Source organism: Aquarana catesbeiana, linkage group LG04 (genome assembly GCF_042186555.1).
Source record: "Aquarana catesbeiana isolate 2022-GZ linkage group LG04, ASM4218655v1, whole genome shotgun sequence".
Classification (NCBI taxonomy): Eukaryota; Metazoa; Chordata; class Amphibia; order Anura; family Ranidae; genus Aquarana; species Aquarana catesbeiana.
Window position 1 is genome coordinate 367,581,718 of NC_133327.1, and position 25,547 is coordinate 367,607,264.

At 40.4% G+C, this 25,547-nt stretch overlaps 1 protein-coding gene across 1 annotated transcript in view; it reads left to right on the forward strand.

Annotated features, from left to right (window-relative positions):
- AFG1L (AFG1 like ATPase) overlaps positions 1 to 25,547 on the forward strand; it is a 230,022-nt gene that overhangs the window by 126,112 nt on the left and 78,363 nt on the right. The window contains exon 7 of the mRNA XM_073627041.1: positions 17,746 to 17,804. Coding sequence (XP_073483142.1) covers positions 17,746 to 17,804 — 59 coding nt within the window. The remainder of the gene's footprint in view (positions 1 to 17,745; positions 17,805 to 25,547) is intronic.

Sequence of the window (25,547 nt, forward strand, 5' to 3'; positions counted from 1 at the left end):
AAACAAGTAACAGAATGCCTGCTTACATTAATATGTGCCTTCTCCCGGTACTGGGGATAGCCCGCATGTATCACTAAGCAGGAACGCTCACCGCCCGACTCGTGGGTCGGCGTGCGTTCCACTACTGTGGTTAGGATAAAACTGGAAGTTCTGGACCTGGAAGTAATGTGACCGCAATGCGCCTCGACATACGTTTCGTTTAGTTACACAACATCAAGGGAATTTAACCTACCAGACTCTGTCCTTTGCTAAAATTAGTATTGGGCAGACCTACTATTTCACACTGCTGCGCTGTAGTTTTGGTATGCTGCATCTTTGGTGCGCTTTCAGAAAACGTGCAACCAAAAAGAAAGTCAATGAGAACATGGCTAAATCTGTGTGCAAAACATGCGAAAACCATGGATACATCTTTGCTGCGTCCAAACTGTAGTGCATCAGTGTGAAACTGGCCATAAAGTTAACTTTAGGTGTCTGTAACGTGGAACATAGTTTGACATTGCTAAAAGGTTGGTCAAAGCAGTTGAAACTACAGTTTAATGTTTCTAAATGTACAATAATGCACTTAGTAAAAATAATCTCTGATTCAGAGTATTTTATTAATCCCAAGGGAAATGATTATATCTTGATAGAGTATAGTGTTGGCAAAAGCTACAAAGGAAAAAGATTGTGGATAGTTTTTTCAGATTGCAAAATTAGCAGAGTGGCAAAGCAGTGGGAAAAGTGAATAGAATTTTATGGTGCATCACTAGATTGATCACCAGCACAGAAAAGAGGTCCTGAGTTCCCTATATACAGTGCTTTGAAAAAAATGTCATACCCCTTGAAATATTGCCATGTTACAACCAAAACCGTAAATGTATTTTATTGAGATTTTATGTGATGGACCAACACAAAGTGGCACATAATTGTGAAGTGGAAGGAAAATGATAAATAGTTTTCAAAACTTTTTACAAATAAACATTTAAAAAAGTGTGGCGTGCATTTGTATTCAACTCCCCTGAGTCAATACTTTGTAGAACCACCTTTCGCTGCAGTTACAGCTGCAAGTCTTTTTGGGTATGTCTCTACCAGCTTTGCATATCTAGAGAGTGACATTTTTGCCCATTCTTCTATGCAAAATAGCTCAAGCTCTGTCAGATTGGATGGAGAGCATCTGAACAGCAATTTTCAGGTCTTGCCACTGATTCTCAATTGACTTTTACTGGGCCATTCTAACACATGAATATTCTTTGATCTAAACCATTCCATTGTAGCTCTGGCTGTATGTTTAGGGTCGTTGTCCTGCTGGAAGGTGAACCTCCGCCTCCAGTCTCAAGTCTTTTGCAGACTCTTAACCAGTTTTCTTCCAAGATTGCCCTGTATTTGGCTCCATCCATCTTCCCATCAACTCTGACCAGCTTCCCTGTCCCTGCTGAAGAAAAAGCATCCCCACAACATGATGCTGCCATCACCATGTTTCACGGTGGGGGTGGTGTGTTCAGGGTGATGTGCAGTGTTAGTTTTTCGTTTTGCTTTTAGGCCAACACATTCAATTTTGGTCTCATCTGACCAGAGCACCTTCTTCCACATGTTTGCTGTGTCCCCCACATGGCTTCTCGCAAACTGCAAACGGAACTTCTTATGGCTTTCTTTCAACAATGGCTTTCTTCTTGTCACTTTTCCAAAATGGCCAGATTTGTGGAGTGCATGACTAATAGTTGTCCTGTGTACAGATTCTCCACCTGAGCTGTGGATCTCTGCAGCTCCTCCAGAGTTACCATGGGCTTTTGGGTGCATCTCTGATTAATGCTCTCCTTGCCTGGCCTGTCAGTTTAGGTGGACAGCCATGTTTTGGTAGGTTTGCAGTTGTACCATACTCTTTCCATTTTGATGGTGGATTGAACAGTGCTCCGTGAGATGTTCAAAGCTTGGGATACAAACCTCTGAGGGCTTCACAGAACAGCTGTATTTATACTGAGATTAAATTACACACAGGTGGACTCTATTTACTAATTACGTGACTTCTAAAGGCACTTAGTGCCGCTGGATTTTAGTTAGGGGTATCAAAGTAAAAGGGTCTGAATAGAAATGCACGCCACACTTTTTAGATAGGTTTTTGTAAAAAGTGTTGAAAACCATTTATCATTTTCCTTCCACTTCACAATTATGTGCCACTTTGTGTTGGTCTATCATATAAAATCCCAATAAAATACATTTACATTTTTGGTTGTAACATTACAAAATGTGGAAAATTTCAAGGGATATGAATACTTTTTCAAGGCACTGTAGATCTTTAGTTATACCTCATTTAGCATACTGGGTCCAGTTCTGGAGACCTCACTAAAAAAAAAGATATTGATAAGATAGAACAAATCCAGAGATGGGCAACAAAAATGGTGAAAAGTCTGGAGATAACAAAATATTAGGAGAGACTTCAGGAACCTAATATGTACAGTCTTGGGGAAAGAAGGGAAATGGGATATATGATTGAAATCTTTAAATACAATAAGGGTGTGAATAAGGTTCAGGAGAGCAGTATTTTCAATATGATGCTAAGATCAAGAACAGAGGTAGTGAGGAGTAAATGCATTCAACTACAGTGCACGTTCACCTGCTCGTGCCCATGCCAATTTTCAGCTTTCAGTGTTGTCACACTTTGAATGACTTTGCACAGTCAATGCTGTACTCAAACATAGTTTTTATCATTTTTTTGAGACAGAGCTTTCTTTTGCTGGTATTTATTCACCACTGGGTTTTTTATTTTTTTGCTAAACAAACAAAAAAGACAGAAAATGTTGAAAAAAAAATTTTTCTTAGTTTGCGATTAAAATTTTGTAAAGTAATTTTTCTACTTCACTGATGTGCGCTGATATAGCTGCACTGATGAGGATGCACTAATATGCAGCACTGATGGATCGCACTGACAGGCGGTACTGATGGGCACTGATTGGCAGCACTGGTGGGCACTGACAGGCATCACTGATGTGCGCAGATGAAGCTGCACTGATGAGGATGCACTAATATGCAGCACTGATAGATTGCACTGACAGGCGGCACTGATGGGCACTGATTGGCAGCACTGGTGGGCACTGACAGGCATCACTGATGGGCACTGATTGGCAGCACTGGTGGGCACTGACAGGCATCACTGATGGGCACTGATGGGGCTGCACTTATCATCAGGGCACTGATGATCAGTGCCCTGATGGTCAGTGCAGCTGTCCCCGATGAGAAATGCTGTTTTTCAGCTCTCCTCTCGCACTGATTTGGACATAGCTAATCACATGATCGGTGATGCACTGTGTCCAAGGGACAAAACACACCACCAATGGATAAAAGATGAAGAAACTCCTGCGCTATCAGAAATACCTATGCTAAGGGGCACTGCTGCAACACCTAAATGGCTGATGCAAACAGAAAAAAGTGGTATGAATAAAGTAAATGGTGATTGCGCTATGATAAGAGGGGAAGGAAGGAGGAGGAAGGGGAAGGGGCTAGCTCAAATGTATAGAGAGGTGAATGAAAAATGAAAAAATTATACAAAATATAAAGGTATAATGAGCATGAGGGCTAGTATCATACTAGCACATAAAAAATATAATGTAAATACTGAAACAGAAGAAAAGAAAAATCTCAGTGCAAAAGGGCTAGTATCATACTAGCACATATGTAGTAACTCAGCAAATACTTGATGGTGACTCCAAGTAAATAAATAAATGGTGAACAGTCCCACCGCCTTGTAGTACAAAGTGCTCAAACAATGAGTCATCAGTTCCAAAAGACAAAATGGAAAAATTATACAAAATATAAAAGTGTGATGAAATGTAATAAAGTGCAGTCTAATGAGCACTAAATCCGAATAAACTGAAGAAACAAAATAGCCTAAAACGTATAAAAAGCTATGAAATGAGTGACAAATACAGTGTGGGTACAAAAATAAAAAATTTGAACAAAATAAAATATATAAATCAAACAAAGTCCATGTGCATGAGGGCTAGTATCATACTAGCACATAAAAAATATTGTAAATACTGACACAAAAGAAAAGAAAAAATCTCAGTGCAAAAGGGCTAGTATCATACTAGCACATATGTGGTAACTCAGCAAATACTTATTGGTGACTCCAAGAAAAATAAATAAATGGTGAACAGTCCCACCACCTTGTAGTACAAAGTGCTCAAACAATGAGTCATCAGTTCCAAAAAGGCAAGTCCACAAGCCACAGGAAAGGGAAACAAAGTCTTCAGTGGGGACACCTCTGTGCTCGCAAGCAGCTCACCTTACTGCTGCAAGACAACAGCTTGTAATCCAGTAACAAATCACCAGCAAGCAAGGGTCCCATCCAGTAGTTCAGGCGATTCGGGTGGTGGGTGTGCAGGATGGTATAGAAAAAACATAAGCAGACAGTATATAGTATAACTCCGTGGCGGCCAAAGTGGAAAAAGGGACAGGACACAGAAGGGGGATGCACTCACTTTTGTAAAATGAGTGTGGGCGTCAATCCAACGAACTCCGAGTTCGTATACCTCAAAAAGGGTGTCTTCAAACCGTCCCCATTTCCTCAATGCTCGTCACAATGGGATGCATATATGTGGAGTATTAGAAGAGAGTGCACATAGCGTGATCCCGTATATAAATCAGTTTATTAGGTTAAAAACAACTTGGTACACTTACATTTAGCAGAAGGCTATAGTAAAAAACATCCATGAGCGCCGAGCTCGTATCCTATCATCAGTCTGTGACAGTTCCCGTGCTCCAAACCTCACGCATATCGTCACGTCACGTGACTTCATCAGAGGATAACACGGGATGAAGAGTCAATGCTTTTATATGGTCTCTATGTAATGGGCGTTTGGCGGCCATTTTCTCGAAGCCCGCCACTACAAAAATGGACGCCCGGTGGCCATTTTCCCGAAGCCCGCCACTGCATTGGGCGAACCCAGCACTGGACAAGTCCGTCGGCCATTTTGTTGAGGTCTCACTCTTATATTAAAAGAGATACTAGTAGTCATAGTCATGCTTAATAAAAAGCAGCCAAAAGGCGCAGCAAGCCGCACACACTGCAAGGTGCATAGCAGCCAATTAATATATGTAGTCCTGGGAGAAAAAATTTAATAAACTGGGAAACGTATAGCAAACTAAAATAGTGTATAAAAAGGGCAAATATACAGTAAAAACGAAAATGCAAACATCAGCAAAAATTATTAAGAAAAAAATATAGACTAGTGGTTAGTCCAGCGGGAGAGGGGGCATCCAATAAATGTCAAAAGTAATGGATAATATAAAAATTGTTTAAAAAATAAATGGAATAAACAGATCTCAAAAAAAATATATATATACTGGAGCTCGGGGAATATCACAGGCTCACTGAAAGAGAATGTATAAGGTAAATACAGTAAATAAAAATATGTATATATGACAGTGAGAACAATATAGCAAAACGAAGAAGATAAAAAATTTAAAAATACATATAAGTAAAACTAATCAGGAGAGTATATAAGAAAATCAGTAAAGGATTAAAAAAGGAGAGGATGTGGGACCCGGTGAACATAATCGCATGGGGTGCAGAAGATTAATAGTCGCTAAGAAAGCAATTCAGGTCAAACTCGATGTTAAGCCCTTTGGGTACAAGAGTGTCCATAGAAAAGATCCATTGGGACTCGAGTTGACTTAAAATCCTGACTTTGTGTCCCCCACACCATGGTTTGGTATGGGGCACAATACCCCAAAATCTCAGGTGGCTAGGGTCTCTATTGTGACATTTATCAAAATGCCTAGAGACATTGTATTTGTCATACCCCTTTTGAATGTTTTGAACATGTTCCTTGATACGAATTCTCAATAGCCTTTTGGTAAGGCCAATGTATTGGAGGCCACAGCTGCATTCCAATACATAGACCGCTCCCTCAGAGTTACACCCAATAAACTCGTTGATCTCATATTTTGTGCCATTGCTGTTTGATTGGAAAGAAAACACTTTTTGGTTCGGACGTTTAGTGCAGGTACAGGCATAACATCGTTTACAAGGGTAAAAACCCTTGCCTGTGAAGAAAGAAAATTGTTTCTTAGTGTGGGTGCCCTTTTGTAGATAAATTTAGGTTTATCTGGTAGCACCTCCCTGAGCCCTCTATCAGATTTCAAAATATGCCAGTGTCGTGATACGATGCTTTCGATCTTCTTATATTGGGAATTGTACTCAAACACTAGGGGCGCCTGGTCCTGTTAACATGTTGGTCTTTTGTCTTCGGGCAATACTCGTCTTTGCATTTGTCCTACTTCTTCGATTTTTTCTCTTATAAACTCTTGACTGTAGCCTTTATTTATGAATCTTTTTCCAATCAGACTGGCCTGCATATAGAAGTCTTTTTCAAGAGTGCAATTACGTCTTAGTCGCATGATCTGGGATTTAGGGATGTTAAATAGCCAGTTTCTGTGATGGCAACTTCCCCTAGTGTTTGAGTACAATTCCCAATATAAGAAGATCGAAAGCATCGTATCACGACACTGGCATATTTTGAAATCTGATAGAGGGCTCAGGGAGGTGCTACCAGATAAACCTAAATTTATCTACAAAAGGGCACCCACACTAAGAAACAATTTTCTTTCTTCACAGGCAAGGGTTTTTACCCTTGTAAACGATGTTATGCCTGTACCCGCACTAAACGTCCGAACCAAAAAGTGTTTTCTTTCCAATCAAACAGCAATGGCACAAAATATGAGATCAACAAGTTTATTGGGTGTAACTCTGAGGGAGCGGTCTATGTATTGGAGTGCAGCTGTGGCCTCCAATACATTGGCCGTACCAAAAGGCTATTGAGAATTCGTATCAAGGAACATGTTCAAAACATTCAAAAGGGGTATGACAAACACAATGTCTCTAGGCATTTTGATAAATGTCACAATAGACATCTGAGATTTTGGGGTATTGTGCCCTATACCAAACCATGGCGTGGGGGACACAAAGTGAAGATTTTAAGTCAACTCGAGTCCCAATGGATCTTTTCTATGGACACTCTTGTACCCAAAGGGCTTAACATCGAGTTTGTCCTGAATTGCTTTCTTAGCGACTATTAATCTTCTGCACCCCATGCGATTATGTTCACCGGGTCCCACATCCTCTCCTTTTTTAATCCTTTACTGATTTTCTTATATACTCTCCTGATTAGTTTTACTTATATGTATTTTTAAATTTTGTATCTTCTTGGTTTTGCTATATTGTTCTCACTGTCATATATACATATTTTAATTTTAGAGTATTTACCTTATGCATTCCCTTTCAGTGAGCCTGTGATATTCCCCGAGCTCCAGTATATTTTTTTTTTTATATCTGTTTATTCCATTTTTGTTTTAAACAATTTTTATATTATCCATTACTTTTGACATTTATTGGATGCCCCCTCTCCCACTGGACTAACCACTAGTCTATATTTTTTTCTTAATAATTATGCTGATGTTTGCTTTTTCGTTTTTATTTGCCCTTTTTATACACTATTTTAGTTTGCTATACGTTTCCCAGTTTATAAAATTTTTTCTCCCAGGACTACATATATTAATTGGCTGCTATGCACCTTGCAGTGTGTGCGGCTTGCTGCGCCTTTTGGCTGCTTTTTATTAAGCATGACTATGACTACTAGTATCTCTTTTAATATAAGAGTGAGACCTCAACAAAATGGCCGACGGACTTGTCCAGTGCTGGATTCGCCCAGTGCAGTGGCAGGCTTCGGGAAAATGGCCACCGGGCGTCCATTTTTGTAGTGGCGGGCTTCGAGAAAATGGCTGCCAAACGCCCATTACATAGAGACCATATAAAAGCATTGACTCTTCATCCCGTATTATCCTCTGATGAAGTCACGTGACGTGACGATACGCGTGAGGTTTGGAGCACGGGAACTGTCACAGACTGATGATAGGATACGAGCTCGGCGCTCATGGATGTTTTTTACTATAGCCTTCTGCTAAATGTAAGTGTACCATGTTGTTTTTAACCTAATAAACTGATTTATATACGGGATCACGCTATGTGCACTCTCTTCCAATACTCCACATATAAGCATCCCATTGTGACGAGCATTGAGGAAATGGGGACGGTTTGAAGACACCCTTTTTGAGGTATACGAACTCGGCGTTCGTTGGATTGACGCCCACACTCATTTTACAAAAGTGAGTGCATCCCCCTTCTGTGTCCTGTCCCTTTTTCCACTTTGGCCGCCACGGAGTTATATTATATACTGTCTGCTTATGTTTTTTATATACCATCCTGCACACCCACCACCCGAATCGCCTGAACTACTGGATGGGACCCTTGCTTGCTGGTGATTTGTTACTGGATTACAAGCTGTTGTCTTGCAGCAGTAAGGTGAGCTGCTTGCGAGCACAGAGGTGTCCCCACTGAAGACTTTGTTTCCCTTTCCTGTGGCTTGTGGGCTTGCCTTTTTGGAACTGATGACTCATTGTTTGAGCACTTTGTAGTACAAGGTGGTGGGACTGTTCACCATTTATTTATTTTTCTTGGAGTCACCAATAAGTATTTGCTGAGTTACCACATATGTGCTAGTATGATACTAGCCCTTTTGCACTGAGATTTTTTCTTTTCTTTTGTGTCAGTATTTACAATATTTTTTATGTGCTAGTATGATACTAGCCCTCATGCACATGGACTTTGTTTGATTTATATATTTTATTTTGTTCAATTTTTTTTTTTTGTACCCACACTGTATTTGTCACTCATTTCATAGCTTTTTATACATTTTAGGCTATTTTGTTTGTTCAGTTTATTCGGATTTAGTGCTCATTAGACTGCACTTTATTACATTTCATCACACTTTTATATTTTGTATAATTTTTCCATTTTGTCTTTTGGAACTGATGACTCATTGTTTGAGCACTTTGTACTACAAGGCGGTGGGACTGTTCACCATTTATTTATTTACTTGGAGTCACCATTAAGTATTTGCTGAGTTACTACATATGTGCTAGTATGATACTAGCCCTTTTGCACTGAGATTTTTCTTTTGATAAGTATTTGCTGAGTTACCACATATGTGCTAGTATGGTACTAGCCCTTTTGCACTGAGATTTTTCTTTTCTTCTGTTTCAGTATTTACATTATATTTTTTATGTGCTAGTATGATACTAGCCCTCATGCTCATTATACCTTTTATATTTTGTATAATTTTTTCATTTTTCATTCACCTCTCTATACATTTGAGCTAGCCCCTTCCCCTTCCTCCTCCTTCCTTCCCCTCTTATCACAGCGCAATCACCATTTACTTTATTCAAAACACACCACCAATTGCAGCATGCCAAGAATTGGAGGACCTCAAATGAAGTCCTCCCAGATCGAGAGTGCTCCTTCCCGTCCATCATTTCACTATATGGCGGGCGGGAAGCAGTTAAACATGCTTAAATTAGGTGTCCACCCTAACACTACATCCACGATCTAACACTAAGCTATCTATCCCTGTAAAGAAGAAATCAGTATACATACCTTTCTTGAAGCAAATTCGACCCGATCCCACGCTGAGCTGTCAGCTGCGGCTTCACTGTGGAGACGGGTGCAGAGGACACAGCTGACAACGGAAACCACAAAGTAAGTCTATGGGTGATGTCACTCCCCATTCATTTTACAGCCGTTAATGGCTGTGTCCTCTGCAGAGCTTCAGCCGCTGGAGACCGGATCGGCTTCAAAAAAGGTATGTATACTGATTTCTTCTTTACAGGGCTAGATAGGGTGGTGTTAGATCGTGGATGTGTGTAGATGCAGGGATTTTAGTGTTAGGGTGGACTTACACTTTAAAGTGGTGTTCCGGCCGAAATTATACTTTTTAAATAAAAATACCCCTATAATACACAAGCTTAATGTATTCTAGTAACGTTAGTCTGTAAACTAAGGTCTGTTTTGTTGGTTTATAGCAGTAGTTTGTTATTCCATAAACTTACAGCAGGCCGTGGCCATCTTAAGTGTGGGCATCTGAAGCCAGACTGTATTTCTTCCTGGATCTCATCCTTGCAGATCTCGCACATGCTCAGTGCAGCACAAGCAGTGTAATAGGTTTCAGGTCAGGTTTCCATAGCAATGGCAGTTTCAGAGGAAGTTGCCGCCCCTTCCCAGAAGGCATTGCAAACAGGAAATGATGCGATGGGCCGCGGCCAGGGAGGAGGAAGTGAAAAATGAATACAGCAGATATACAGTAGGTGCTGAGAAAAAAAATTAAAAAATATCCAATTTGTTTACAGTGCACAGTTTAGTGAGGGATGCTGAAGAGTTGTAAAATTGGGTGGAACTCCACTTTAATATAAACATATTCCCTATACTCATGCAAAAAAGTTAAAGAAATAAATAATGAAGCAAACTTGATGGACTGGGTCTTTTTCGGACATCGCTCTTCTGTGTTTCTAATCTGAACATTGTCCATAACAGCCAAAGCTGCTTTTACATAACCTTTTCTACATGGCCAAACAAGATTTGTCTCTCTGTCTGTCTTACACTAAATTTTCAGGCTCATCTGTTTCTTTATTCTAAAAAAAAATCTACTGGAAAAGCTGTCCTTATGTGCTTGAGATAAAACCATTTTCTTTACTTCCAGGCCTTTAATGTGGAGGTTTTATTAAAGCATAAGCATTTATTCAAGGTCCTTCGTTCTCAGAATATCTCACTGTTCTAAGATTCAAACACTCTGTCTCCGCTGACACTGTTTATCTGCTACAGTTTAGAAAGCATAGTCAGAAGAGAGCAAGTTACCATGTGGTAAACCCTGATCTCTCATAGTGTTCATTAAACAATAGGATTTGCAATGGCGCTGTATGAAAACAGCAAAGTTTTAAGTTTTACAAGTCCTTCCCATTCTCAAAGAAAGGCTTTGAGAACCTTACAGATAACATTTTTGATAGTGAGAGTTTGGAGAAGAATGGTGTACTTCATTACCTTGCTAATTAGCATCATATTTAAATCGGAGTAAAAAAAAAAATACCCTCTTCAGTGTAATCATTACAGTCTTTTTTTTCTTAAGTGTCATATCAGCAATGCTCTCGTACATGAATTCCTCAAATTTTCTTTTTTCTTAAAAAAAAAAAAAAAAACCTTAACCCATTGAATGCAGCAGGTTTATTCAATGTAGGGACACATTAACATTTCAGACAGTTCTGCATTCAGTCTTTATATTGTAATCAAAGAGTATTGTATAGGGCACATACTTCATTTGCACAATTCTTACCTACCAAAGGTATTAATCTAGCTTAATGTCAGGGATGCTTTTTTTTTTTTTTGATCATCCTTAAGATGTTTCTACAATTCGATTGGACATGATTTGGAAAGGCACACACCTGTCTATATAAGGTCCCACAGTTAATAGTGCATGTCAGAGCACAAACCAAGCCATGAAGTCCAAGGAATTGTCTGTATACCTCCGAGACAAGATTGAATCGAGTTACAGATCTGGGGAAGGGTACAGAAAGATTTCTGCAGCATTGAAGGTCCCATTGAGCACAGTGGTCTCCATCATCTGTAAATGGAAGAAGTTTGGAACCACCAGGACTCTTCCTAGAGCGGTCAGGGGAGAAGGGCCTTAGTCAGGGAGTCCACCAAGAACCCGATGGTCACTCTGACAGAACTCCAGCATTTCACTGTGTAGAGAGGTGAAACTTCCAGAAGAACAACCATCTCTGCATCACTCTACCAATCAGGCCTGTATAGTAGAGTGGCCAGGCGGAAGCCACTCTTCAGTAAAAGGCACATGACAGCCTCCCTGGAGTTTGCAAAAAAAGGCACCTGAAGGAATCTGACCATGAGAAACAAAATTCTCTGGTCTGATGAAACAAAGATTGAACTTTTTGGCTAGAATGGCAAGCATCATGTCTGGAGGAAATCAGGCACCGCTCATCACCTGGCCAATACCATTACTAAAGTGAAGCATGGTGGGGGCAGCATCATGCTGTGGGGATGTTTTTCAGCTGCAGGAACTGGGAGACTAGTCAGAATTGAGGGAAAGATGAATGCAGCAATGTACAGAGACATCCTTGATGAAAACCTGCTCCAGAGCTCTCTGGACCTCAGACTGGGGTGAATGTTCATCTTTCAATAGGACAACGACCCTAAGCACACAGCCAAGTTAACAAAGGAGTGGCTATGGGACAACTCTGTGAATGTCCTTCAGTGACCCAGCCAGAGTCCAGACTTGAACCCGATTTGAACATCTCTGGAGAGAGCTGAAAATGGACACTCCTCATCCAACCTGATGAAGCTTGAGAGGGCCTGCGAAGAAGAATGGGAGAAACTGCCCAAAAATAGGTGTGCCAAGCTTGTAGCATCATACTCAAAAAGACTTGAGGCTGTAATTGGTGCCAAAGGTGCTTCAACAAAGTATCGAGCATAGGCTGAGAATCCTTATGTACATGTGATTTTTTTTTTATTTTTAATAAGTTTGCAAATAATTCAAACAAACTTCTTTCACTCTGTCATTATGGAGTATTGATTGTAGGATTCTGAGGAAAATAATGAACTTAATCCATTTTGGAATAAGGCTGTAACATAACTAAATGTGGAAAAAGTGTAGCAATGTGAATACTTTCCGGATGCACTGTACAACCCCAATTACAAAAAACTTTGGGCACTTTGTAAAATCTACATAAAAATTGAATACAGTGATTGGAAAATCTCATAAGCCCATATTTTATTTACAATAGAAAACAAATGTTTAAACTGAGAAAATGAATAATTTTAAGAAAAAAAATAGGGTAATTTTGAAATTGATGGCAGCAACACATCTCAAAAAGGTTAGGACAGGGCTATATTTACCATCCATTCTTCTATTACGAACACTCTGTAAACATCTGGGAACTGAGATCAGTTACTGGAGTATTGGGAGAGGAATATTGTCCCATTCTTGCCTAATATAGGATTCTAACGGCTCAGCAGTCCTGGGTCTGCTTTGTCACATTTTTCGTTACAATATGCGCCAAATATTTTCAGTTGATGAAAGGTCTAGACTTTCAGGCAGGTAAGTTAAGCACTCAAACTCTTTTACCATGAAGCCATGCTGTTATCACAGATGCAGTATGCTGTTTAGCATTGTCCTGCTGAAATATGCAAGGCCTTCCCTTAAAAAGACGCTGCCTGGATGGGAGCATATGCTGCTCTAAAACCTGGATATATATTTTAGCATTGATGGCCTTTCCAGATATGCAGGCTGCCCATTCCATATGCATGAATGCACACTGTGTTTGGTGCCACTAAAAATGAATGGAACACAAACACGTGCTGCGTTTTGGAAGCATTCTAGTGTGATTTGGAATTGCTGGCAGAATCACAACGATTCTGCCCAAGATCCCAAATCGCTACATGTGAACAGTCAGGGCCTAACAGGCTAAAACAATAGCCATGTGGAAGACTCGATCTCAGCATATTTTACAGGTGCAAGGTAGCCCATGTTTTGTTTAACCACGACCCTTAAGCCCTCCCACTATCATGTTTAGCCACGCCCACTTTTTCAGCGGCGCACTCAGTGTTTCCAACCAACCCGAAGTGAAATTTACTGGCAGGACGACAAAATTTACAAACGGCACCAAATTTTTTTTTTTGCTGACAAAAACCATTAAACTTACTGTCAGAGCCGCATTTTTTACTGCCACTGCAAAAAAGTACCAAAAATGCCTGTCTTCATTGCTAAACAGTGCAAATATCAGTATTTAAACTATAAATATGTTGCTAGTGCTATTCGCAATGTGTTTAAGTTAAACAAAAGTCAAAAACCATATTTCTCCATTTACATTGAACGGGAGGGGGTCTGAGGTTGTGCAGAATGGTACAGGAGAGGGTCAGAGGCTGTGTGGATATGGTACAGGGGGTAAGAGCCTGCATGGACATGGTACAGGGGGTCAGATGCTGCGTGGATATGGTACAGGGGGTCAGAGGCTGCATGGATATGGTACAGGGAGTCAGAGGCTGTGTGGATATGGTACAGGGGGTTGGAGGCTGCTTGGACATGGTACGGGGTTCAGAGGCTGCATGGATATGGTAAAGGGGTCAGAGGCTGCGTGGATATGGTACAGGGGGTGAGAGGCTGCGTGGATATGGTACAGGGGGTCAGAGGCTGCGTGGATTTGGTACAGGGGGTCAGAGGCTGCGTGGACATGGTACAGGGGATCAGAAGCTGCGTGGACATGGTACAGGGGGTCAGAGGCTGCGTGGACATGGTACAGGGGGTCAGAGGCTGTGTGGATATGGTACAGGGGGTCAAAGACTGTGTGGATATGGTACGGGGGGTCAAAGATTGTGTGGATATGGTACAGGGGGTCAGAGGCTGCGTGGATATGCTACGGGGGTCAGAGGCTGCATTAGACATGGTACGGGAGTCAGAAACTGCATGGACATGGTACGGGAGTCAGAGGCTGCGTGGACATGGTACAGGGGTCAGAGGCTGCGTGGACATGGTACAGGGGTCAGAGGCTGTGTGTGTAGTGTTCTCCTATTAAATGGCTCAGCTCTTCTCTAGCTGTCCTCCCTCCTTGGCTCAGGCTGATCAGCACAATACAAATTAGTTTCTGACTGACCTGGAGTGGAGTGGATGGTCAGTCAGCAGCGCTCTGTTCAGCACTCCCTCCGTTCCAGGCAGAGACAGACTGACTGTCTGCGCCATCATGTCACTGTGCATGCGCACGCCCAAGCATGTACGAGTTTCCCTGAGCTATGCAGTCTTCGGAACAGCGCATGCACAGTTGCACTGTTGCCCATCTTTTTTACGGGCACAGCTGCCCGTAATGGACATTTACAGGCCGCCAGAAATTTACGGGCTGTCCGTAAATTAATGGGTGCTTGGCAACACTGGGCGCGCTAAGGTTAATGTCTCCATGTCACTCAGTCTCAAGTTCGAAAGTTTAGAAGTATGTATGGACTCACAAGATGGTGCCCTTTGCACCTGCCCAGTAAGATTGGCTATTACAGTGCACCACTCTGTGATAAGGCATTCCATATGTATGAATGCACCCCCATACCATCAGAGATGCAGGCTTTTGAACTGAGAGCTGATAACAAACGGAAAGGTCCTTCTCCTCTTTAGTCTGGAGGGCACGGCACCCATGATTGCCAAAAAGAATGTAAAATTTGGGTTTGTCTGACCACAGAACAGTTTTCCATTTTGCAACAGACCATTTTAAATGAGCTTTGGCCCAGAGAATACAGTGGCATTTCTGGATCATGTTCAGATATGGCTTCTTCTTTGCATTATAGACAGTTAAAATGTTACAAATGATTCGCTAATGACCTGTTTATGGTTTGGAAGGCAGATGAGACTAGTCTATTGGCATTTATAAGAAAACTTGATGAAAATAATGAAAATATTGTGCTTTCGTTGAAGATGGAATCCGAAAAATGTTGTGTTTCTGGATTTAGAGAGATCGATTGAAAATGAACGATTCAGGACCAGGAATTATTTCAAACCAACAGATTGCAATAGTTATATTGCACTTGATAGCTGTCACCATAAGTCTTGGTCATTGAACATCCCCAGAGGGCAATTTATTAGACTATGGTGTTATTGTTCTTCTGAAAATGATTTTTAACAAGAGTCTGATGTTTTATCTAAGAGATTTATACAAAAAGGTTATAAAGGGGTTATGATAGAAAAAGAAGTAAAAGGGTTGAACAGAAATGTGATGATTCCAGGTAAGGTTCCCGTAGAGAGAGAAGGTACACCTGCAAATGAATTTAAAATTCTTCTGGATAATAATATCCAATATAAGGATAGACAAATTACAAAATTAAGGAATTGATAACATATTCCACCGAGTGTGTTGTGTACATGCTGAAATGTCTGTGTGGATTTCAATATTTCGGCCTTACTTCCAGACAATTACAGGTCAGAACAAAGGGAACATATCAATAATATTAAAAAAGGGGGAAAAAATACAGTGTGTCCAAACATTTAAAAAATTGTCATAATAGGGACCTTACAGGTCTTAAATTCCGGGGGATTGAGAAAGTGGAAAGACATGGGAGGGAACTCTTTTAGACAGCTTAGCCGTAGGGAGTCATACTGGATATATGAAACTAAAATACTTGCCCCTGCTGGTCTTTATATAGAGTTAAATTTAAATTGTTTCATTAGTTATTTATGAAGTCCCCCTGGTCCTTTTTTCTCTTTCTCCTTATGTATGCATTGTATTAGTTGTGATTTACATTTTTAGCACAATTTATCCATGTGAGCCAAGCACTGTGTATTTGCAAGTGCTTACATTATTACGTGCAATTTATGCATGTGACCCAAGCGCTTTGACACTAATGCCCCGTACACACGGTCGGACTTTGTTCGGACATTCCGACAACAAAATCCTAGGATTTTTTCCGACGGATGTTGGCTCAAACTTGTCTTGCATACACACGGTTACACAAAGTTGTCGGAAAATCCGATCGTTCTAAACGCGGTGACGTAAAACACGTACGTCGGGACTATAAACGGGGCAGTGGCCAATAGCTTTCATCTCTGTATTTATTCTGAGCATGCGTGGCACTTTGTCCGTCGGATTTGTGTACACACGATCGGAATTTCTGACAACGGATTTTGTTGTCGGAAAATTTTATATCCTGCTCTCAAACTTTGTGTGTCGGAAAATCCGATGGAAAATGTGTGATGGAGCCTACACATGGTCGGAATTTCCGACAACAAGGTCCTATCACACATTTTCCGTCGGAAAATCCGACCGTGTGTACGGGGCATTAGTTTCATATTTTTGGTTGCTTATACTTTTACTCAAAATCTGTCCATGTGACCTTTAATTTTTTAGAAGTTTTTTATGAGTTATCTGTTAATGTGATCTTAGTTATTTTTTTTTCATGATTAAAATGCGGGCGGCTGTCTGGGGGGGGGGGGGGGGGGGACTGTTGACTGTCCTCTCACCTGAGTTCCCAGCTACAGAGAAACAGATGCCATGTCAGGAGGCTGAAACTGCCTGGCGGAGAAAGTCAGCTGACGGGCACGGGCCAGTGGAGTGAAGGGGGAGGAGCTCTCCACTGTGTGAGGAGACCCCGTGTCGGGAGAGGTGCAGTGGAGACACGTGAAGGGAGCCAGGTAGGCTGAAAGGAAAACCACACCAGTTGAGTGGAAATTGCAGGACAACTACTAATCTGGGTAGTAGGGATGGTGCAGATGCAAGGGAGACTGAGATGGTCGGCTACACTTATGAGGTAGGTAGTAAGACTTTCCTGAAAACCTTTGGGTTATCACAATCTAATATATATACTGTATATACTAGAAACCCCTGAGGGTTTTCAAGCTTGCAATGATGCATATGACAGTTAAATATTAGGAAATCTTCTTCTTATCTATTTGCCTTTGGCAGAGGAGTTGCTATATATTATAGTGACTTACCATAGATATCAGCTACTGGTAATCTATATAGGAGGTAGGTGTTAGTGTTTATACAGTAGCTGACTAGATTATAAAGCATGGGGTACCCAGTGTAGAAGGAAAGCTACACTTTTTGGGTGAAACTTGCGTGGCATTTACATAGCTGCCAAAGGGCTTTCTAATCTAGGGATGGTGCAGACACAAGGGACACTGAAACAACATGGCATCCTTGCCCTTTCACAGAGCTTTGCGAGGGGCCCAGTTACCATTACAATTAGAAACAGTTGCTTTCTATTAATAAAAAGCATATTGAGACTGTTTATGATACATTATGGATGTGGAACTTCTCACCAAATATCTATGTATTTAATCTTTTTTGTTTTATTTCTTAAGAATAAGATTACACATAATGTAATATGTTTTTCAGATCTCTATAAAAATGGACTTCAGAGGGCTAATTTTGTTCCATTCATTGCTGTTCTTAAGGTAAGTGATGTAATATATTGAATGTATTTTTTGATGGCATGATTATTAAATGTCTGAAAAGCAAGCAGACATGTTGCTGCCATCAGGTGTTGGGTGCTTTTTGCGTTCCATGTCCAGATGGGTGAAGGGATGGATGCGCAGTATATAATCGGATCACTACTGGCCACTGATGCAACCAGGGAGAGACTTAAACTAAATCTTTGGTCACAGTATACACTTTCATTTTATAATATCACCATTGTAGTTGCAATACACACAATAGTCATTTTTGACAATCCAATTTAAGGAAATGTGAAAAATCAGCTTTCGTGTTTTGATTGCTGCCTGTCTACTCGCTATCTCTTTCTACAAATTCCTGGATTCCCAGTTTGATTTGCAGCTTCTCTTCTGCTGTTTATTTAGAATTTCCAAGAACTACACTTTCCATGGTAGTGAATATATGTCAAAGGATTCAAGGAAGTAAACGTGTGGGGAACTTTTAATTTTACAAACTTCAAGATTAAACTTCAAGTGATAGGAATAGGCTAGAAATAATTTAAATACACTTGTGGAAATGAAAATATGATTTAATTTTTTTTTTTAAATCCAGTAACCTTTATTGCAAAAATGTTCTTACATCAATACATTTCACATTCATATTATCCAGATACAGCAAAAATACACATTACATTTAATAACCCCCCCCCCCAAAAAAAACTTTCAAATTAAATAACCCCCCTATCTCCTTCTTCTCCTCCCACCCCCCCCCCGCCCCAGATCAAACCTCCCCGACCTCTTTCTCTAAAGGTGTCCAATCCCCCCATTCCCCACTCCAATCCAACTGGCTGATGTCCCCCCTCCACTTTAAAGTGGATGTAAACCCAATGTCATCCTTTCTAAACTACTGCCATGGGGGTTATCTATAAGGATATACATGCCTCCTGCATGTATCTTTACCTGTCAAATGTCTCCCCTCTGTCTGTTATTAGACCCGAAAAACTGCATATTCTGTGGGTGGGTCTGTTGTCTGGAGCTCGGTGGGTGGAGTCGTGATGTCAGTAGACTCCCTCGCCCACCTCTACACTCCTTGTCAATATGCATTTTCTCCTGTTTATTTCTAACACTGAACTTCTGCTGAACTTCTGCTATGATCTCTAACATCCAGTAAAAAGACAGGAAAATAACCACATGACTTCAGCATGCCAAATCATGCTGAGGTGTGGAACAGCCAATCCTTGCAGAGCTGCTGAAGAAAGGAGTGGGGGAGGGAATTAAAAAAATAACGCCTGTGTCTTAGACTGTCACTCACAGCAAGGGGGAGTATTTGACAAAGTTTTTCTCAGTTTGTCAAGATTTTTCTCACTGAACAATAAAAGTGGATTGCTCAGAGATGGATTAACTCTGTGTGGCAAGACTGGGCTCAAATGATAGGAAATCTTATACTCTACGGTATGATATCATAAAAAAAAAAAAATTCCGGTTTACATCCACTTTAAGGCATCTCACATTTCAGGGCCCAAGGTTTCTAACCAGCCTTTCCAAATAGCCTCAAATGTCCCTTGTCAACATCTATGTAAAAAAGTAAATTTCTCTTTTTATATACATTTACAAATCCGTTCTTATCTAACAATATGTTTAAATACATTTTGCTTTCGCATATACACATGAATTCCATTCCTGGCCTCCAATTTATCCCTTAAGTTTCCCGTTATATTAAGTCCATGGCCCAATTATCTTCATTCTCCCCACCTTTCATACATCCCTCCCCTCCTACTTCCTCACTTACTCCATACTAGCACCACCCACTCCTATAAAGAAAGAAGAGAAAAAAAAAATAAATCCCCAACTCTTCCTCCCATTTTTTAATATAACTTATCTCCTGGTCCTTGTTTTTGACATTAAATATTTATATACATTAGATAGTGTGTGTTTTGGCTTCTGTTCTTGTAAAAATAACCTTTCTAGTATTGTTGGTGATCTGTCCATTTTCCCCCTTTCATGAGAGAGATGATAAACTTTTGAAGTTGCAAATATTGCATCCATTTCCTTTTATGTTCCATACCTAAAACCTCTATCGAGGGAGGTCCATTCCCCTCCATTACCACCCTTATATCGTCCCTTCTCTGCCATTTTAGGAAGGTCATAACCTCCAATGCCAGTGGGAATTCTGGGTTGCTGAAGAAGGGAGTCATTGGGCCATTATATGTAGACCCTATCCCCCTCCTCACCAATCCATCCCATACCTTCAATGTTGATGCCACCAAAAGCGGAAACTCCTCGACAGAGGGCCTATTTTCTCTCTTTATCCATGGAAGTGACTTCAGTTTCATGGCCACAATCTCCTCCTCTAATTTCACCCATTGTTTACATTCTGCATTGTGGAACCAGTCCACTATCCTAGCCACAAATACTGATATAAGATACACTGATAGATCTGGAAGCGCCAGGCCCCCATCCTCCTTAGGTCTAGTTAGTACTGCTCTACTAATCCTAGCTGGTTTACCTGCCCATATGAAGCTCCCTATAGCTTTTCGTAGGAGGTTCAAAATGTTTCTTGCGGGAAATATTGGAATGTGTAGAGTATTTTAGGCAATATATCCATCTTTATAATATATTATCCTTCCCGTCCAAGAAAAAACACCCTTATCATACTGTTGGAGTGTCTTGATTATTTTTTGCGCTATTGGAAGATAATTATATTCCTGGAGCTTCTCTATTTCCCCTGGGAATAAATACCCCTAGATATTTGATTGCATTATCCTGCCATTTAAAAAAGAAGTTTTTTTTAAGAGAATCCACAATGTTCATGGGTATATTTATAACTTCAGATTTGTTATAATTCACTTTAAAATTACTCAATTTGGCAAAGCGTTTAAATTCCTTAATTAAGTTTTTGGTATTGTTACCACTGGATTCGTAATATACAATAACAGATCGTCTGCATATACCGACATTTTATAGTCGTTATCACCCACTTTTATTCCATGTATATCTATATTGTTCCGGATTGCTATCGTCAGATGTTCCATAACCAATATATATAGCTATGGAGACAAGGGACACTCCTGTCGAGTTCCATTAGCTATATTAATTATATCGGATAGATCTCCAATTGCATGTATTCTGGTGGTTGGGTTGTTATATAAAACCATTATTTTTTCCCGAAGGACAGGGCCCACTCCCCATTGTCTTAATGTCTCTTCAAGAAACCGCCATCCCACCCTGTCAAAAGCCTTTTTGGCATCGATTGCCAAAAGACAGGATGGGATGGCGTGTTTCCAGACATACTCCATCAGTGTCAGGGTTTTCAGGGTATTATCGCGTGCCTCTTGTCCCTCTATAAACCCCGTTTGGTCTAGGTGTATATATGTCGGCATTTTCGGTGTAAGTCTGTTGGCTATGAGCTTAGAATATAGTCGGAGATCAATATTTGTCAGCGGCCAATAGTTTCCACACATTGTGTGATCCTTCTCAGGTTTTGGTGTGAGTGAAATATATGCCTGCATACCCTGTGGGACGAATGGTTGAGAAGCAGACACTGAATTAAAGGTCCATTTCATAATTGGGGCTAATAGATCTCTGAATGTCATATAGAACCGCGGGGTAAAACCATCCGGACCGGGGCTTTTCCCTGGTACTAATGCATCTATTACTTTCTGTATTTCGGTATCTGAAAATTCCTTTTCTAATTGCTCAGAATCCCTCTCTGCTAGTTGGTTAGGTATATTATACAATCGGGTATAGAATGTTTTCAAAATTCCTTTTGGGTCGTATACCATATCCCCTGTTTCTGACTTAACCTTTACAATAGATGTTGTATTTATTTGCTGGCGTAATACTCTGGCTAACAATTTACTGGGTTTATTACCTTGTTGATAGAATAGAGTATGATTTTTATCTCTAACCCATAGTGTTTGTTCATTTAATAAAGTTTGTAGTTCGAGTCGTTTTTCTGTCAGATCCATTAATATCTCTCGTATTGGATTTTGTTTATGCTGTTTTTCCAATTGATCTATTTCTTGTAATAACTAGGCTGATCTATTTCCTTTTGCTTTTTTTTTTCATAAATTCTATATTTTATGTTTCAACATTTTTAAACATAGAAACAAACAAATACATTTGCATGCGTGTATCAGAGTATATCTTAAACCTATATCCATTCTATTTTCTGCAGATATAGAGATCTTGAAATTTCGCATTTCATATATTTTAGTGTAACAACATATATATATATACGTTTTACCTTCACGTCTATCCTTCATTCAAAAAACAGGAAAGAAAAGAAAAAAAAAAAGAAGAAGCACCTCTCCACCCATTTGAATTATCCCACCTGCTCCCCCTCCACGTGTGCACAGCCACATTCCCTAGTACTGACAAAGAGAGACCATTGTATCCATTTGTTGTTGAATTTCTCCTCTTTACCTAACATAATTGTGGTGGCTTTTTCCATAGCATATATGTCGGCTATTTTTTTAAGCCACAACGCGATCGAGGGGGGTGATTCCTGCTTACATAAAACTGGAATGCAAGCTTTAGCTGCATTCAATAAATGGGCAATCATTGAGTTTCTATACCTGCGCTTTGGAAGATCCAAAAGGTGAAGAAGATATCCAGCTGGATCAGATCCCAAATCGTACTCAGTTAGCTGTCTTATAGTGCCTCGTACTCTAGACCAGAAGTCCTCTAGTTTCCGACAGGACCAGAAGATATGTAGCATGTTACCTTCTGCCTCTCCGCAGAGCCAGCATATGTTCGTCTTTTCCTGGGTAGATTTTATTCAGTGATGATGGAACTTTATACCACCGTGTAAAATTTTATAACACAACTCTTGATATTTACTAGCTGTTGAGGAGTAGTGAGCAAAGCGGAGAATGTAATTCCGTTGCTTTTTGGAAAATGTGGTTTACAAGTCAGTTTCCCCACTTTAGAAGAAATCCGGGAACATACCCCGCGGGCGGGTCTATTAATATATATGCCTCAGATACCCCGCGGGCGGAAGGGTTTTTTAACAGACATAGATTTTCCATTGTTGTATTTAAACGGTCTGGTCTCTCCCTACGGAGGTGGGAGCTCAAAAAGTGTGTAAGCTGTTGTATCTGCCACGGATCCAATGGGGGATTAAACAGCAACTGTAAATCCGTCCTGATCTTCAACCTTGACTCTTCTAGAAAATCGCCTAGGCGGAATTTACCTTGTCTTAGAGTTTGTTTAAAACGGCTGTCTGTATAGCCTGGGGGGAATGCCGGATTTCCCAATACTGGGTGGAGCCGAGTAATTTCCCCAACTTTCTTTGAAAAAAGATGGCTTTGCGTAATTACTCTCAGGGTTGCTCCTATTAGAGGGTGGAGTTTTAAAGTTCCCAGTGTCCTTGGCTGTAGCCATGGTACGCATTAAAGTGGGATCTCAGTGCACGATTGTTCTATTGCTACCCAGGCTTTATTTCTCTACACCAGGCTAATAACCTGGCACGGTGTACTGCCTTATAGTATCTAACCGGATCTGGGAAGGCCATACCTCCCTGAGTTTTTGGCATGGCCAAGTAGGGGTGGGACAAACGTGGATGCTTTTTTGCCCAGATAAATCTAATAAAAACACGGTGTAATGATTTCAGAAAAGATTCTGGAATGGCTATCGGTAGAGTCTGAAAAAGATATAATAATCTTGGTAATATGTTCATCTTAAGGATAGCATTCCTACCCATCCATGTATAAGGGGCTTTATTCCATCTTTCCAGGTCAGAGGAGAGTTCCCGCAGTAACGGTGGAAAATTGACTTGGAAAACTTTATCAATTCAAGAGGTTAATTTAACTCCTAGGTAGGTCAGGTATGACGATGCCCATGGGAAGGAAAGTGAGGTCGCAACCTTGAGGCTAATATCCGTGTAAAGATTTTTAAATCCATGTTTAATAAGGAGATAGGTCGATAGTTCTTACATTGAGCAAGGTCTTTGCCCTCTTTCGGAATTACTGTAATATGTGCCCTTAGAGTATCTTTCGGTATAAGTTGATCTTCTAGCAGAGAGTTGAACGCTTTTGTGAAACTAGGACCTAGAGTGGAAGCAAAGGCCTTATAATAGGCTAACCTGTACCCGTCTGGACCTGAGGCTTTATGAGGCTTAAGTGCCTTTTTTTTTTTAACCTAGCTCCATGTTTTATGAATAGACCCCTCAGTATACATTTTAGTGTTTCCCACTGAATGGGCAGGGAAGTACCATCCTTTACATGATCTAGTGTAAAATTTGAAATAGCCGACCTGATCTCTAAAGTACAGGCCTCATCATATAATAAATTGTCAATCTCCAAGTGCCTCTTATTATATTTACACTTGTTGAATCAATCACCAAAAATATGGGGGCGTGGTCCGACCAAACAAAACCTATTTCAGAGGAGGAGACGGCGGCCATTCCTAACTGATTTGTCAAAAAATAATCTAATCTATGGTATGTGCCATGAACTTTTGAGTGAAATGTATAATCTTTCTCCATTGGTTGAAAGGCCATCCATATATCAACTAAATGATATTTATCTAACATGTCATTAAATTTCTTTTTATCGGTACTTTACTGGGGGATTGAGGATGCGGTAGTGTCTATCTTCTGATTGAAAACAAAATTAAAGTCACACCCTATTATTGTCACCCCCTCTGCTCTTTCCATTAGATCTGTTAACAGTTGAGTACCTGTTTTAATCTGATCCATGTTAAGTAGGTAAACGTTAATAAGTGTATATTTTTTACCATATATGGTGAGTTTCAATAACAATGCCCTACCATCTCGGTTCATCCAAGTTTCTACTATCTGATGGGGTATTAACTTGTGAATCGCTAACGAAACTCTCCTCGATTTAGAATAAGCGTACGTATCATGATACCAGTCAGGATAATGTCTATTTTGTATGTTAGGTATATGGTCTGAGCGGAAGTGCGTCTCCTGAAAAAAAGCGATACCAACATTTTGTTTATGGAGAGAGTACAAAATTTGTGATCTTTTTGTTGTTACATTTAAGCCTCTAACATTAAAGGAGCAGATTTTTATGGTGCCCATAGGACAATACGAGAGAGAGAGAAAGAGGAGAAAGAGAGAGAGAGAAAAAACCCCTTAGACTATATCTACCACCCAACCACTCAAACACCAACCTCACCGACTCCTATTCTCTTCAGGCCCCCACCCCAGTCACAACCAGACCCTCAATCCTCACACCAACCCACACACTGCCCTATATGTTCCCTAACTGCTTAACTCCTATGATTCACCACTCGCCCCATGTAAACCCAAACATTCAACCCTAACACAATCCTGTCTTTTAAAACAAGCTATCACTACCTGCTTAACTCTAACCTATACTCCACCACACTACCACACCACACTCAACCCATATCCAAACCTAGCACACTTACCTAACAATCACTACCTATTCGACTCCTTTGAGTCTAACCTTACTAAGTAAGTTCCCTAACATAGGGGATAGAAAGGGGCCTCCCCCAGAGGGGACGTGCCTAGCCCAGGCTTATTTTTTTTTTTTTAAAATGGTTCCCAAGTGATATAAAAAGAGAGAGAGGAAAAGCAGAGAAGAGGGAGAGGTGGGAATCAGAAAAAAAATCCACCCCTGCCTGGACTTCCACCTACCGACCAAGGCTGTGCAGAACTGAGGAGAGGGATGTTGATCACATTATATACAAAAACTGTAAATTACAAAACTGACATAAAACAAAGTATTTCTGCAAATTATACTTCTGTGGTTTTTAGATGTATTGGTCGTAGTCTGT